This window comes from Natrix helvetica, assembly GCF_964273705.1.
Source record: "Natrix helvetica genome assembly, chromosome: W".
Lineage (NCBI taxonomy): Eukaryota > Metazoa > Chordata > Lepidosauria > Squamata > Natricidae > Natrix > Natrix helvetica.
In genome coordinates this window covers 84,437,290-84,452,987 of record NC_138555.1, presented here as the reverse complement: position 1 = coordinate 84,452,987, position 15,698 = coordinate 84,437,290, and the positions used below count along the sequence as shown (strand labels likewise).

The 15,698-nt window shown below is 52.6% G+C and overlaps 1 protein-coding gene across 1 annotated transcript in view; it reads left to right on the top strand.

The window, feature by feature from the left end:
• The window catches only part of LOC309400320 (lysine-specific demethylase 6B-like), a gene marked incomplete at its 5' end in the record, with an annotated part of 35,155 nt that overhangs the window by 750 nt on the left and 18,707 nt on the right, over positions 1-15,698 (top strand). Inside the window, 7 exons of the mRNA XM_081968733.1 lie at positions 761-989; positions 2,120-2,215; positions 4,342-4,509; positions 4,809-4,958; positions 6,641-6,979; positions 8,440-10,391; positions 11,474-11,600. Coding sequence (XP_081824859.1) covers positions 761-989; positions 2,120-2,215; positions 4,342-4,509; positions 4,809-4,958; positions 6,641-6,979; positions 8,440-10,391; positions 11,474-11,600 — 3,061 coding nt within the window. The remainder of the gene's footprint in view (positions 1-760; positions 990-2,119; positions 2,216-4,341; positions 4,510-4,808; positions 4,959-6,640; positions 6,980-8,439; positions 10,392-11,473; positions 11,601-15,698) is intronic.

Genomic DNA, 15,698 nt, shown 5'->3' with positions numbered 1-15,698 from the left:
GTCCTGCGGTCTCTTTGCTGCATAGCTCTGTCCTTTTCGGCTTCTCTGCTGCCCTCCTCCCCCCCCTCCATCCCTGGCTCTCCCCTCTCCTTTGCTGGGTCCTTCTTAGATTCCCCCACTCCATATCTGCAGGAAGCCCCCCTTCCTTTGAGACTGCTCCTTGTGGCCCGCCAGAGGCAGCCGATTCGGAGAGTGAGGAGGTTGGGGAGGAGCCTGGGCCGGTCCTGGAGTCTGGGGAAGGCTCGGACGAGGGCTCTGTGTCGGAAGCAGAGATGGGGCCTGGGCTGTTTGCCAGTTATCAGCTGCCTTCAGACATCAGTGGGGCAGAAGAACAGCTGGAGCCTGTTCCCAGGGTGCGCATGCACAGAGTGTCCAGACGAAGGGAACAGCTAAGGAACAAGGGTCGACTTGGGAGTAAGGCCACACGATGAATGGCCCCTCCCAGAGGAAATAAAAAAGGGAGCGCCAGGGGAGTGGAGCTTGCAGGAGACCGTTAGTTCGCTTCATTGGTTTGGAGACTCCTGGCCAAGTTCTGCAGATCTCGGCCTGGCAGCTCTGCCAGCCAGATGAGGTCGGTGACCGTAAATCCTCCCTGGAAAGACTTTGAAGAAGCAGAATTCACAGTCGATTAATAAAAGGACAAGGAATTTGCTCAGGCTCTCGGGAACGCCGCAATTCCCAGGGAGCCCACCGCACCCCCTGTCTTCTTCGCTGCCCTGCTCATTGCGTCCCCCCTCTTATTCCCCCCTCCCCACTCCAGGAACCTTCCGCCCCGCCCCCTGCACGGGAAACTGGAGGCCATCCACGGCTGCGTCCAGGCACTCCTCCGCGACCAGGGCCAGCCTCACCTCTGGGAACAACTGGGGGAGATCTACGAGTCCGAGCAAGACTGCGAGGAAGCCATTCGGTGCTATCAAAATGCCGCCCGGTACCAGCGCGACTACGGGAGCTACGGGGAGATGCACGCACGGATCGGGAGGCTGCAACAGGTAGGAGGGCCGCGGGGCGGGAGGGGGATGCCAGAGGCGAGCGTCAGGCCTCGGGGAGGAGCAGCAGAGGGGGCTGTGTGTGTGTGTGTGTGTGTGTGTGTGGGGAAGCCGAGACGTTCCCATCCTTCTATGCCAAAATTTCAAGGCGGCGAGCTAATTTCGCAGACCTTCCTCCTCCTATTTTCTCCACCACGACAACCCTGCGAGGTGGGTTGGGCTGAGAAAATGACTGGCATAACAAGGTCACCCCAGTGGACTTTGATGCCTAAGATGGGACTAGAACTCACCGTCTCCTGGTGATTGGCCCAAAGTCACCCAGCTGCCCTTGAGGTTTAAGGTGGGACTAGAACTCACCGTCTCCTGGTGATTGGCCCAAAGTCACCCAGCTGTCCTTGATGTTTAAGGTGGGACTAGAACTCACCATCTCCTAGTGATTGGCCCAAAGTTACCAAATTGGCTTTCTTGCCTAAGACTAGAACTCCCAGTCGCCTGGTGATTGGCACAAAACAACCCGGCCGGCTTTTATGCCTAGGGCGGTACTAGAACTCACTATCTCCTGGTGATTAGCCCAAGTCACCCAGCTGGCTTTTATGTGTAACATGGAACTGGAACTCACCATCTCCTGGTGATTGGCCCAAAGTGATTCAGCCAACTTTGATGTCTAAGGTGGGACTAGAACTCCCAGTCTCCTGGTGCCCAAGATCTCCCAATCGACTTTTTTTGCCGAAAATGTGACTAGAACTCCCAGTCTCCTGGTGTTTGGCTCAAAGTCACCCAATTGGCTTTTGTGCCTAGGACAGAACTAGAATTCACCGTTTCCCGGTTTCCTATTTGCTGCCTTAACCATTCCACCAAACTGCCATAAATATTATTGGTCAAAGCAAAGAAGGCTACCTGTTTCTTTCTTAAATCAGCCCCTTCCCCAGATTAAAAAGCCAAGTAAAGAACAGTCTGGCCTGGTCGGTTTGTTTGGATGGGTGACCACCAGGAGATATTACGACGACTCTTCCCAAGAAAAACCCTTCCCCAAACTCTGTGAAGAAAATCTTTTAACTTTTCTTTTTTAACGTGGTTTCCGTCCCTCCTTCTTCCTCTTCCCCCTACCCTTCCCCCCCCCTTTTTTTTTTCAGGCTCAGCTGTGGAATTTCCATTCGGGGGGGTCATCTCATCACCGGCACAAGGTTTTACCCCCTTTGCAACAAGTCTGGAACCTGTTACATCTTGAGGTAAGAAGATGTCCCATGTTCACCTCCAATCCCCACCAAACGGGGGGCTCCATCTGTGCCCCCCCTTAACCCCCGGACCTTAATTCGCCTCCAAAGTCACCCTTTCATCCAGGCAAAGCTGGTTGGCCAAACTTGCGCCATTTGGGACTTACTTAAGCTGAAGGAATATTTGGGGGTTTCTGTTACTTTTTAAAAATTCTATGAGTCATTCGATAGCTTTTCAAAAGAAATGTTTTGGACCGATTTTCTTCCGTTCCGCAGTCTGTCGTGTCAATCACTGTTTCCATTTTTATTTTTTTGAGAACTCCTCTCTGGGGGAAAGTTAATATTTTTCTGAATATTAACGAAGGAATGTAAAAGAGGAAGAGGGTTTTTTCCAGGACTCCTGCGTGAGTTTTTTAAAAAATCTGCATCTTTTATTCAAAGAAAATGGCTGAAACTCCCCTGTATCTGATTGGACAAGATCAATGATGTTTGAGGGGGGGGAACTCCTGCTTGGAAAGGGGCTTCGACTAGATGACCTCCAAGGTCCCTTCCGGCTCTATTGTGATTATATTACATATTTATGTCAAATGGTGCAGGGTCTCCTGCCTGAGCGGGGGGTTGGACTAGATGACCTCCAAGGTCCCTTCCAACTCTGAAAATGCTGCCTTTGCGTCGTTGCTAAAAATAAAGGAATGGCAAAATTGTCCGGGAATACGGATAGTCCTCGACCGTGACGGAGGCCAAAATTTCCGTTGATAAATGAGGCGGCTTTTAAGTGAGCTTTGTCCCATTTTACGACCTTTCTTGTCACCGTGGTTAAGGGAATCCCTGCAATTGTTAAGTGAGTCACACGGCTGTTTAATGAATCCTGCTCCCCTGTTGACTTTGCTGGTCCGAAGGTCGTAAAAGGCGATCAAAGGACCCCGTGAAACTGCAACCATCATAAGTGTGAGTCGGTTGCCAAGCATCTGAATTGTGATCATGGGACTGGCAGCAACGGTCGTAAGTCTGAAAAGCGGTCATTAACAGAGTTGGAAGGGACCTTGGAAGTCAGTTTTTTTCAGTGCCATCGTATCTTCAGACAGTCACTAAACGACTGGTTGTAAGTTGAGGACCTCTTGGGTCTGGATGAGTTTTGTGGACATCTTTTGGCCTTGAAACAAGGAGGAAAACTTGGACGCCTTGTTTATTGCCTCCTTTCCCCGAGGCTGGATGGGGGATTCTGGGAGTTGAAGTCCACATGTTTGGAGAACCCCCTTCCTAAAACAGCGTTTTTCAACCTTTTTAGATGTGTGGACTTCAACTCCCAGAATCCCCCAGTCAAGATGGCTGCCTGAGGGATTCTGGGAGTTGAAGTCCACGAGTCTTAAAAGCAGCCAAAGTTTGATGCTCGTGTCCTAGAACAGCATTTTTCAATCTGCGTATATTTTAAATTGCATGAACTTCAACTCCCAGAATCCCCTGGTCAAGATGGCTGTCCTGAGGGATTCTGGGAGTTGAAGTCCACGCGTCTTAAAATCACTGAGTTTGGAGACTCCAGTTCTACAATGGTGTTGGTTTTTTTTTACCTTCTAAGATGTATGGACTTCAACTCCCAGAATCCCCCAATCAAGATCTGGGGGATTCTGGGAGTTGAAGTCCACAAGTCTAAGAGCAGCCAAGGTTGGACACCCCTGTTCCTAGAACAGCATTTTTCAATCTGTGTCTTTTAAATTGCATGAACTTCAACTCCCAGAATTCCCCTGCTGGCCATCTTGAACTGAGGGATTCTGGGAGTTGAGGTCCACCCACCTTAAAATTGCTAAAGTTGGACTGGCTGAGGAGTTCTGGGAGTTGAAGTCCACGCGCCTTAAAAATCACTAAGTTTGGAGACCCCTGTCCTACAACGATGTTGTTTTTTTACCTTTTAAGATTACCTTTCAACTCCCAGAATCCCCCAGTCAAGATGGCTGGTTGGGTGGGTGGGTGGGTGGGGATTCTGGGAGTTGAAGTCCCCCCCTCTTAAAAGCGTCCCAGATCTTCCCTCGAGATGCCCCGTTTTTGCGGGAAGGCCTTGCGAGTCGTCTCGTTAGCCGAAAAAGCCCATTTTCAAGGTCCAATCCCCTCTCTCTCGCACCTTCCCCTTCCCCCCCCCACCCCAGAAAAGGAATTTCTCGGCGAAGCGCAACCCCCAACTCAAGAGGCCCGGCCCCCCCATGGAGCCCCCCGTGGTCCAGCCCATCCCGCCGGTCCAGCATCCAGCCCACCTGGGCCACAGCGAAGAGATGCCGGCGCCCATGAAGAGACGGCGCAGCACCAGTCCCGATCAGGTAGAGAAGCCCCCCACCCGCCTCCCGCTGGCACTCTGCGCATGCTTCATTCCCTCCCTCCTCTGCGGCCGCTGCTTTCGCCTTCTGCTTGGGGGGCTGCTGGCTTTTTCAAAAGAAAGACGAGGGAGAAATGGCTCTGTAGGTGAGATTCATCTCTTCCTGGGACCTTCCCCCCCCCCCCCCCCTTGATGGGGAAGGATGTGGGGCAGCTGGGAGGGGGGAAGGAGGAGGCGGTGGGGATTTGGAGGCTGTGACCCACTCCTCTTGCTCTCTTTCTGCCCATGCCTGCCGGGGAGCAGAACGGTGTTAATGGGGGAGGCCAGCACCTCTCCGGTCCCGGAGCCCCCGGCAATCCCCACTATCAGCTGCCCAAGCCTGGATTATGGAGCCCCCTGCATGGAGACCCTTGGGTCCAGGAGCGCAAGAACTTGGCCGCCCCAGAGAGACAAGTAAGGCCGACGCCCCACTTCCAGGCCTCCCCACCCACCCCGGAAGGAGGGAAGGGAGGAGGGGGAGAGGGAGGGAGACAGATATTGGGAGGAAGAAGAAAGTGAAGGAAAGGGAGAGAGAGCATGAAAGAGAGGGGAAGAAGAAGGAAGGAAGGAAGGAAGAAAAGGAGGGAGGGGAAGAAAGGAAAGGAAGATAGAAAAGGGAAAGGAAAATAGGAGAGGAAAGGAAAGGAAGAAGAAAGAAAAGGAAAGGGAGAAATAGAAAAAGAAGGGATGGAAGAAAGGGCATGAGGAAGGGAAGAAAGATGGATGGGAATGAATGGAAGGAAAAGGAGAAGGGAGGGAAGGAAGGAAGAAACGAGAGAGAGATGGAGCAAAGAAGAGAGGAAAGGAAAAGGGCAAGGGAAGAAGGGATGGAAGGAAGGAAGGAGAAAAGGAGGGAGGGAGGAAGGAGAGAGAGGTGGAAAAAAGATGAGGGGAGGAAGGAACAAAGAGACGGAGGAAAGAAGAGAGGAAAGAACAAAAGGGAGGAAGGATGGAGGAAGGAGAGTATGACAAAGCTGATAATCCAATGTTTTAAATGGGGGGGGTCCTTGTGGAGGGCGGGGGGGGTCCCTCCTCCCTGTCCTTTGTATTCCCAGGTATACGGCCCGGAGTCCCGGCTTCTTGTGGGATGGGCGGCTGTATACATTTCATCACTATTAGCCCCCCCCCCCCCCCAATCTAGTAACCCACTGTTAGTGTCCCCCCCCCCCCCCCCGGGCGAGGGTGGGCAGCGGAGGCGAACGGGGGGGGGGGGGGAGCTTCCCTGCTCTGCCTGCTGCTGGCTGCCCGCTTGGCTTGGCATTTGCAAAGGCCCGATTCCAGGGGGGCTGGGGCTGGGGGGGGGAATGATTGGGGGGGGGGGTCAGCCCAGATCGCTTCATCTTGCAAGAAGGATCTTAATAGCAAGAACACCTGAATTTATTTATTTATTGTTTTCTTCCTTCCTTTCTTTCTTTCTCCTTCCTTCTTTCCTTTTCTTTCCTTCCTTTCTCCTTTCTTCCTCCTTCCTTCTTTCCTTTCTCCTTCCTACCTCCCTTCCCTCTTCCTTCCTTTCTCCCCCACTTTCTCCTTCCTTCATCCTTCCTTTCATTCTTTCTTTCTTTCTTTCTTTCTTTCTCCTTCCTTCCTTTCTCCTTCCTTCCTTTCTTCCTTCCTCCCTCCCTTCCTTTCTCCTTCCTTCCTTTCTTCCTTCCTCCCTCCCTTCATTTCTCCTTCCTTCCTTTCTTCTTTCCTCCCTCCCTTTCTCCTCCCTCCCTCCCTCCCTTCCTTCCTTTCTCCTTCCTTCCTTCCTTTCTTTCTTTCTTTTTCTTTCTTTCTTTCTTTCTTTCTTTCTTTCTTTCTTTCTTTCTTTCTCCTTCCTTCCTTTCTTCCTTCCTCCGTCCCTTCCTTTCTCCGTCCCTCCCTTCCTTTCTCCTCCCTTCCTTCCTACCTTCCTTTCTTCCTTCCTTCCTTCCTCCTTCCTTCTTTCCTTTCTCCTTCCTACCCCCCTTCCTTCCTTTCTCCCCCACTTTCTCCTTCCTTCCTTCATCCTTCCTTCCTTCCCTTTTACCTTCCTTCCTCCCTTCCTTCCTTCCTCCTCCCTCCCTCCCTCCCTCCCTCCCTTTCTTTCTCTCTCCGTCTTTCTCTTCCTCCCCCAGGAGCAGAGGAATTCAGTGGCTCACCCTTTCCCCTACCCGTCACCCGCCTACAGCTCCCACCCGCCTCCTCACCGCCTGCCGGCCATGGCGCCCCCTCCCCGCACACCGCCAGCACATCGCGCGCCCCTTGAGCCCCACGGCTGCTCAGCCCGGCCCAACGGAAGTGACCTTAGAGACGGCCGAGTCTCCCGGGTGCGTCCAGAGTCCACCACCACACCAGCAACGTCCGCCTGCGTGCCTTATGCCCCGCGCCCGACCCCGGGAGGACCCACCACCACCACCAGCAGCAGCAGCAGCAGCAAGACCACCTCACGGGGGCCCCTGGCCTCGGAAAGCCTTGTAAGTGGCCCCGGGGAGACTCAGGGAACGCTTGGGCACGGTGGGCCGTTTGGGCAGAGTCCTTGAAGAGGAAGGGGGTAGGGATGACCGAGGGAGGGAGGAGAGGAAGGAAGGAAGGAAGGAAGGAGGAAGAGAAAGTGAGAAGGGAGTGAGGAAGGAAGGAAAGAGAGAGGAGGGAGGAAAGGAAGGAAGGAGGGAGGAAGAGAAAGTGAGAAGGGAGTGATGAAGGAAGGAAGGAAGGAAAGAGAGAGGAGGGAGGGAGAGGAAGGAAGGAAGGAGAGAGGAAGAGAAAGTGAGAAGGGAATGATGAAGGAAGGAAAGAGGAGGGAGGGAGGAAAGGAAGGAAGGAAGGAGAGAGGAAGAGAAAGTGAGAAGGGATTGATGAAGGAAGGAAGGAAGGAAAGAGAGGAGGGAGGGAGAGGAAGGAAGGAAGGAGAGAGGAAGAGAAAGTGAGAAGGGAATGATGAAGGAAGGAAAGAGGAGGGAGAGGAAAGGAAGGAAGGAAGGAGGGAGGAAGAGAAAGTGAGAAGGGAGTGATGAAGGAAAGAAAGAGAGGAGGAAGGGAGGAAAGAAAGGAGAGAGGAAGAGAAAGTGAGAAGGGAGTGATGAAGGAAGGAAGGAAGGAAGGAAAGAGGAGGGAGGGAGGAAAGGAAGGAAGGAGAGAGGAAGAGAAAGTGAGAAGGGAGTGATGAAGGAAGGAAGGAAGGAAAGAGGAGGGAGGGAGGAAAGGAAGGAAGGAAGGAGAGAGGAAGAGAAAGTGAGAAGGGAGTGATGAAGGAAGGAAGGAAAGAGGGAAGGAGGGCGGGAGGGGTGAACGAAGGAACAAGAGAAGGGGAGGGAGGAAGGAAAGAAAAGATGGAAAGAGAGAAGGAAGGAGGGAAGGAAAGGAAGGAAAAGAGGAAAGGAAGAAGAGAGGAGGGAGGGAAGAAGGAAGAGAGAAGGGACGAAGGGAGGAAGAGAAGGGATTAAGGAAGGAAAGAGGGAGGAAGGGAAGGAGGGAAGAGAGGAAAGGGAAGGAAGGAGAAAAGAAGGGAAGAAGGAAGGAGAGAGGGGAGGGAGGAAAGGAAGGAAAAAGAGGAAGAGAAAGTCAGAAGGGAGTGATGGAAGGAAGGAAGGAAAGGAGGGAGGGAGGAACGAAGGAACAAGAGAAGGGGAGGGAGGAAGGAAAGAAAAAATGGAAAGAGGGAAGGAAAGGAAGGAAGGAAAAGAGGGAGGAAGGAGGGAGGGAAGAAGGAAGAGAGAAAGGAGGGAGGACGGAAGAGAATCAAGGGTTTAAGGAAGGAAAGGTAGTAAAGAGAGGGAGGAGAGCGGGAAGGAGGGAAGGAATGAGGGAGGAAGGGAAAGGAAGGAGAAGAGAAGGGAAGAAGGAAGGAGAGAGGGGAGGGAGGAAAGGAAGGAAGGAGAGTTTTTGAGAGATTTTATTTATGTTATTTCTCCCCCCCTTCTCCCCCCCCCCATAGGCTTCTTCTAATCATTACCAAACACCCGCTATGGAGTCGTCCAGTCCCACGTCGGAGAACGGTGGACGCAAACGGGCCCCGCCCTCCCGCCCCGCCCCTTGCCTCGCCCCCCGCAACCTGCCCTGTGCGCGCATGCAGCCCCCGCCTCCCAACCTCGCTGGGCCGCCGCCAGCCGCTGCCCCACCCCCTCCCTCAGCTCCCCAGTGCCCCCCAGCCCCGCCCCCTCCTCCCCCTCCCCCTCCGTTGCCCTGGCTGAACAAAGCGGGGGAGGGCAAGGCCGAGGACGAAGACCCCCTGGGGGACATCCTCTTCGGGTGCGGCGGGGAACCCTGCGGGGCCGACCCTCCGTCCTTGGCCAATTGCGACTCGGGGTGCGGCTTCCAGGATTCGGGGCCCAGCAGTCAGCAAGGGAGCTTCTCCCGCCCCCATGAAGGGGCTGGGGAGACTCCCGGGCCGGCCAGCCCCGAGCCTTCGCCGGCCCCCCAATTCTGGCTTTCCGAGAGCAGCCGGGAAGAGAACGGATCCGGGGGTGCCAGGCCCCGGAATCCGAGCCCCTCAATTACCTCAGGAACCTTCAGGTCCCCAGAAAGCCCCCCTCCGTTGCCGGTGCCCCCACCGCCACCGCCACCACCCCCGCTGCCTCCACCGTCCCGGGCCTCGTATCCAAAGACGCCGGAGCCGCCAGGGGTGCCCCCTGCCATGGAGGCATCCTCCGACCGCCTCTTTGGCTTTGCCAGCCCTCCGTTAGAAGATCAGTTCGAGGAACCCCCCGAGTTCTCCAAGATTTTGCCGGACGGGCTGGCCAACATCATGAAAATGCTGGACGAATCCATCCGCCGCGGGGAAGAAGAGCGGGAGGAGAGCTTTCCACCGCCGCCACCCCCTGCCGCCCTCCTCCCTAGCCCCCCTCCCCTGGCAAGGCCCAAGCTGCCCTCGGCCTCCGCTGGTTCCTTCGATTACCCCAAACCACCTGGGCAGGATCCCCCCGAGCCCCCTTGCCTCTATCGCTTCGGCAAGCGGGACACGGAAGAGCAGCGTCCCCCAGCAATGGCTGGCGCAGGCTCCGGCGGGGCGAAGTTCGCCCCCCACAACACCCCGTCCCTTCTCAAGTCTTTGGCCAATGTGCTGGAGGGGCAGAAACACTCCTATCGGCTCAAACCGATAACTCCCCCAGGTGCTAAGATCTCCCCCCCAGCCGGTGCGAGCCAGAGCCCCCTACCCCAATTCACTACCTCAGGCCAAGCGTGGGCTGGGGCCCCCGGCGGTGCCACGGAGGAACGCGCCTGCACGCCGCCACCCCTGCCCACCCCTCGGCCCGTGAAGTCCGAGTCGGAAGTGTTGGAGGAGATCAGCCGCGCCTGCGAGACCCTGGTGGGACGAGCAGGACGGGAGAAGAGCCCCCCGCCTCCTGTCAGTCCCCCACCTGTCCCGGCCTCCCCTCCGCCCGCTCCTCTCCTGGCCACTGTGCCTCCAGCGCCCCCGCCACCGACCCCTCCACGCCCCAAGGATGAATCCCGTAAGCCACACATGGAACACCGCCGGCACCGTCGGTCCAACCGTGACGGCTCGCGGAGACACCGGGACGGTAAAGCTCGCAAGGTTAAGAACCGGCAGATCCTGGGCAGTTTGGACGTGCAGAGCGCCGAGGGCCAAGCCCGGGAGAACGGGGCCAAGCCCCCACCGCCACCCCCACCGCCTCCACCCGAGCGGAGGTCTCCGGTCAAGAAGGAAGAAGGCCCGGTGGGCTCAATGTCCACCATGGTGTGCTCGGCCGACCTGCTGAAGCTGCGCTCCTTCACGGAGGGTCCCCCCAAGGAGCTGAAGATCCGGCTGATCAAGGTAGAGAGCGGGGACAAGGAGACTTTCATCGCCTCCGAAGTCGAGGAGCGACGCATCCCCCTGAGCGAGGTCACCATCAACCACTCGGCCGCGGAGGTCGTGAGGGCCAGCAAGTGAGTTTCCTCCAAGGAATTCCCAGTTGCTCGATACAAAATGCAGATCCACTGAGTAGCCTTCAACTTACATCAGGGGTGTCAAACTCAAGGCCCGTGGGCCGGATCCACCCCGTCGGGTGCTGAGATCTGGCCCGCAAGGCCACCCTCGAAACAGTAAAGGACCGGGCCACGGTGCTGTTCCTAACTGAGGTCCGTTTTCTGCTGCGACGCCTCCCTGCAACTCTCTGCGAGTGAAAATGGAGCTCGAGAGGGGCGCGTGTGAGCCTCCCGAGCTCCGTTTTCGCTGGCAGAATGCTCCGGGGGCCAAAGGGTCCCCCCCCCGACACGAGTGATGTCGAGCTGGCCACGCCCATCCTGGCCACACCCACCTGCACACACCCCGCACCCAAAGTCAAACACAACCCTGATGGGGCCCTCAATGAAATCGAGTTTGACAACCCTGACTTACAACCACAAATTAGGACCAGAATTTCTGTTGCTAAGTGAGACAGTTGTTAAGTGAGTCCTGCCCAATTTTATGACCTTTTTTGCCATGGTTGCTAAGTCAATCCTTTATTTATTATTGGGGTGACACAGTGGCTAAGTGGTTAAGACGCTAGTACTTGGGTTCGAGTCCCGAGCTCTGCGCGACGGGTTGAGTGTTCCTCGCTCCAGCTACTTTCCACCTAGTAGTTTGAAAGCATGTAAATGCAAGCAGATCAATAGGTACCACTTCAGTGGGCAAGTAACAGCACTATGTGATGTCATGCTGGCCACACGACTGCGGAAACGCCCTCGGACAGCGCCGGCTCAACGGCCTTGAAACAGAGGGGTGCACGCCCCCCACTACAATCGGCAACGACTAGCGGACTAACTTATCCACCGTGGTGATTCACTTAACGACCGTGGGAGGAAAGGTCGTAAAACAGGGCAAAACTCACTGAAGAAAGTGTCCCCCTTAGCAGCAGAAATGTTGGGCATGATTGTGGTCGTAAATCGAGGACTTCCTGTACCGAGAAAGGAGATTTTACGCAGCTTTTATCCATGCTCATATCGTCTCCTCTTCTCTCTCCCCCCCCCCCCCCCTGCGCTCTGTCCAGGCACGCCAAGGTGAAAGGGAAATTTAAGGAATCGTATTTATCCCAAAGTCACTCCGTTAAGCCGCAGATCAACATGGACGAAAAGCTGCCCCGGGATAAACTCAACCCACCAACGCCAAGCATCTATGTGAGTGTCCGTTTTGGGGGGTAGCTGGAGAGGGCTCTAAGTGAGGAGGGGGATGTCCACAAACTGTCTTGAGGGGGTTTTGTGTGTAAAAATCAGGGGTCTTAGGGCCTCTTAGTACGCAAACTGGGCCTACTGGCGGTGCTTTTAAAGTACCGATCAAAACAACTGCAAAGTTTCTAGCCCTCATGGCTGAAGAGGTCGATCTTTTTTAAAGAAAGAGAGGGGCAGGTCTTTCCTGGCAGACGTTCGAGAGCCCCAACGGGCAGAGAGGAAGGCCGTGAAATGAGGGAGGGGGAGAAAACCCGACTTAAGAAGGCGACAGTGGTCGTCGTTCATTACTCCGTGTGCACGGGGATTTGGGTCCTTCATTTTGGGGCAGAGGGGGCAGGCAAACAAAATGGCTCCCCAACCCCCCAAAAATGAAAGAATCATGGACTCTGGAGATTGGGGGCGGGGGTACGTTAGGATGCTGGGTCGTTTGACCCGGGGGTCTCCAGCCCAATCCACGAAATGAATGAAGCAAAATCAGTGTTTCTTGATTTTTAGCCACTTAAAGAGGGGTGGACTTCAACTCCCAGAATCCCCCAGCCAGCTCTTTTTTTTCTTCACTTTGCTGAAGTCAAGATATATTACGCTTATTGCATACCCACCGTCTATTAAGAAAGTTACTGGCTAGGGGATTCTGGGAGTTGAAGTCCACACGTCTTAAAGTGGCCCAGGTTGGAGACTCTGCATTTAAGACGTGTGGACTTCAACTCCCAGAATTCCCCAGCCAGCTCTTCTTTTCCCCTCACTTTGCCAAAGTCAAAGATATATTACGCTTCCTGCATACCCACCGTCTATTCAGAAAGTTACCCTATGCGGCTGGCTGGGGAATTCTGGGAGTTGAAGTCCACGCGTCTTAAAGCGGCTAAATATGGAGGAGCATTGAGTCAGATGCTAACTAGGAAAACTTCAGTGCACTCATCAGATTTTTGGAAGAAAAACCACGTTGATTGCTCTCCGTCTCCTGTTCTTGAGTGGATCGCCTCACGCCATCATCCATCTCACCTTCGTTCCTGGGTTTCTTTCTCAGCCCTGTCCTATTTCGTTCTGATTTCCGTTTTTCTTTCTTTCTTTTTATTTCCTCCTTTCTGATTCTTCCAAACCAGAATTCATTTCTTGATTCTTGGCCCAGTTGGGAAAACTAGAGGTGGGGAGGAAAAATAAAAAAAACTTAGATAGACAGCCACGAGATCATCGTGCTGAAAAGGGCCCTTAAGTGGTCATCCAGCCCCAACTCCCGTTAGACCGCAGGATTGGCAGCAGCCACGCCGTTACGCTAAATGACTGTGGAGCCTCAGTTTGAAAACCTCCAGCGAAGGGAAAGGAATGGCTCTGTGTCAAATCAGTTCCTCTGATTGACAGCTCTTCCTGTCCGCACGTCCTTCTTAAAATCTATTGAAATCTCATCTCATTTGGCCTAGTCTGACTCTCTGGAACCGGTGAGAATAAGTTCGGAACTATTATAGCAGTATTTCTCAAGTTTAGGAACTCTTAAGATGCATGGACTTCAACTCCTAGAATTCTGTGATTGAGATCATTAGACTTCAACTCCCAGAAGTCTGTGCTTAAGATGCATGGACTTCAACTCCCAGAATTCCGTGATTGAGAGACTTCGGCTCCCAGAATTCTGTGCTTAAGATAAATGAACTTCAACTCCCAGAATTCTGGGATTGAGATCATTAGACTTCAACTCCCAGAAGTCTGTGCTTAAGATGCATGGACTTCAACTCCCAGAATTCCGTGATTGAGAGACTTCGGCTCCCAGAATTCTGTGCTTAAGATAAATGAACTTCAACTCCCAGAATTCTGGGATTGAGATCATTAGACTTCAACTCCCAGAAGTCTGTGCTTAAGATGCATGGACTTCAACTCCCAGAATTCCGTGATTGAGAGACTTCGGCTCCCAGAATTCTGTGCTTAAGATAAATGAACTTCAACTCCCAGAATTCTGGGATTGAGATCATTAGACTTCAACTCCCAGAAGTCTGTGCTTAAGATGCATGGACTTCAACTCCCAGAATTCCGTGATTGAGAGACTTCGGCTCCCAGAATTCTGTGCTTAAGATAAATGAACTTCAACTCCCAGAATTCTGGGATTGAGATCATTAGACTTCAACTCCCAGAAGTCTGTGCTTAAGATGCATGGACTTCAACTCCCAGAATTCCGTGATTGAGAGACTTCGGCTCCCAGAATTCTGTGCTTAAGATAAATGAACTTCAACTCCCAGAATTCTGGGATTGAGATCATTAGACTTCAACTCCCAGAAGTCTGTGCTTAAGATGCATGGACTTCAACTCCCAGAATTCCGTGATTGAGAGACTTCGGCTCCCAGAATTCTGTGCTTAAGATAAATGAACTTCAACTCCCAGAATTCTGTAATTAACATGAATGGACTTCAATTACCAGAATTCCGTGATTGAGATAATTAGGCTTCAACTCCCAGAATTCTGTTAAGTTATATGGACTTCAACTCCCACAATTCTGTGCTGTGTTGTGTGCACTGTAATTCCCAGAATTCTGTGCTATGTTGGGAATTCTCTTACCTCCGTCTCTATATTGTTGGAAGCTGCTTTTTCCTTTAAAGCAACGTTTCTGCTTGCACAAAACTTAGGGTGGCATTTCCTGGTCATCTCCAAAAGTTCTTAGGTCTCCCTTTCTTTCTTTCTTTCTTTCTTTCTTTCTTTCTTTCTTTCTTTCTTTCTTTCTTTCTTTCTTTCTTTCTTTCTTTCTAAAAAAATCCTGTTTTTGTGGCTCTTAGCACTTTGTTTCTAGGGGTGCAGCTGCCCCAGATCTCCCTTCCTGGAGCCCTGAGATTTTCTCTCTCGTCCAGGAGAAATCTTTTGATCCCCCCCCCCAGAGGGATCCCCCCAAGCCGTTTGTCTTCCTTCCCTTCTGCGCAGCTTCCTTCGTCTTCAGTTTGTCTCCCGTTTGCTATTCAGGGGAAACCTCCCATCTCCTGAAAAGCCAAACAAGAGGGGTTTGTGAGGCTTCCTCCCCCCCCCCCCCCCCGAGACGTTGGCTCTCCTGGTTGCTGGTTCAGGGACCCTGTCTGATGACTCGGTCTCCCTCTTTAGAAAGAAGGAAGGAAGGAAGGAAGGAAGGAAGGAAGGAGGGAGGGAGGGAGGGAGGGAGGGAGGAAGGAAGGAAGGAAGGAAGGAAAGAAAGAAAGAAAGAAAGAAAGAAAGAAAGAAAGAAAGAAAGAAGAAAGGGGGGAGGAAGGAAAGAAGGAAGAAAAGAGACAGAAAAGAAAGGCAGAAAGACAAAGATGGAAAGAAAAACAGACAGGGAAAGAAAGATGGAAAGATAGAAAGAAAGAAAAGAAAAAGAAAGAAGGAAGAAGGAAAGAAAGGGACAGGAATGAAGGAAGAAAGAAATGAAAGAAAGACAGAGAAAAAAAGATGGAAAGACAGAAAGACAAAGAAAGAAAGACAAGGAAAGATAGAAAGAGGAAAGAAAGAAGGAAAGAAAGAGGGGGAGGAAGGAAGGAAGAAATGAAACAAAGGCAGAAAGACAGAGAAAAAAAGAAGGAAAGAAAGGAGAAAGAAAGAAATGAAAGACAGGCAGAAAGACAAAGAAAGATTGACAAGGAAAGATAGAAAGACTAAAGAAAGAAGGAAAGAAAGAAAGGGGGAGGAAGGAAGGAAGAAATGAAAGAAAGACAGAAAGACTAAGACAGAAAGAAAGATGGAAAGACAGACAGAAAGAAGGAAAGACAGCAAGACGGAAAGACAAAGACAAGAAAGACAAAAAAGAAAGAATGGAAAGGAAGGAAGAAAGAAAAAGAAAGAAAGAAAGAAAAAGGAAGGAAGGAAGCTCTATTGTGGGGCACTTTTGACAGCTTCCTTCCTTTCCAGGCAGGGCCCGGCTTTTGTAAGAATTAGTCACACACACACACACACACACACAAATACACACTCTTCCTTGTGTGGCATTGCGCACTCTCTATGCCTCCTCTTGGCATAAGAGGAAGAGCAGAGCCTGGGCTGGTTTGCCAGCCGGGTAAAACCTGGCAGGATTCTTGGCAAAGGTCTCTCCAGATGGGCATAATGCTC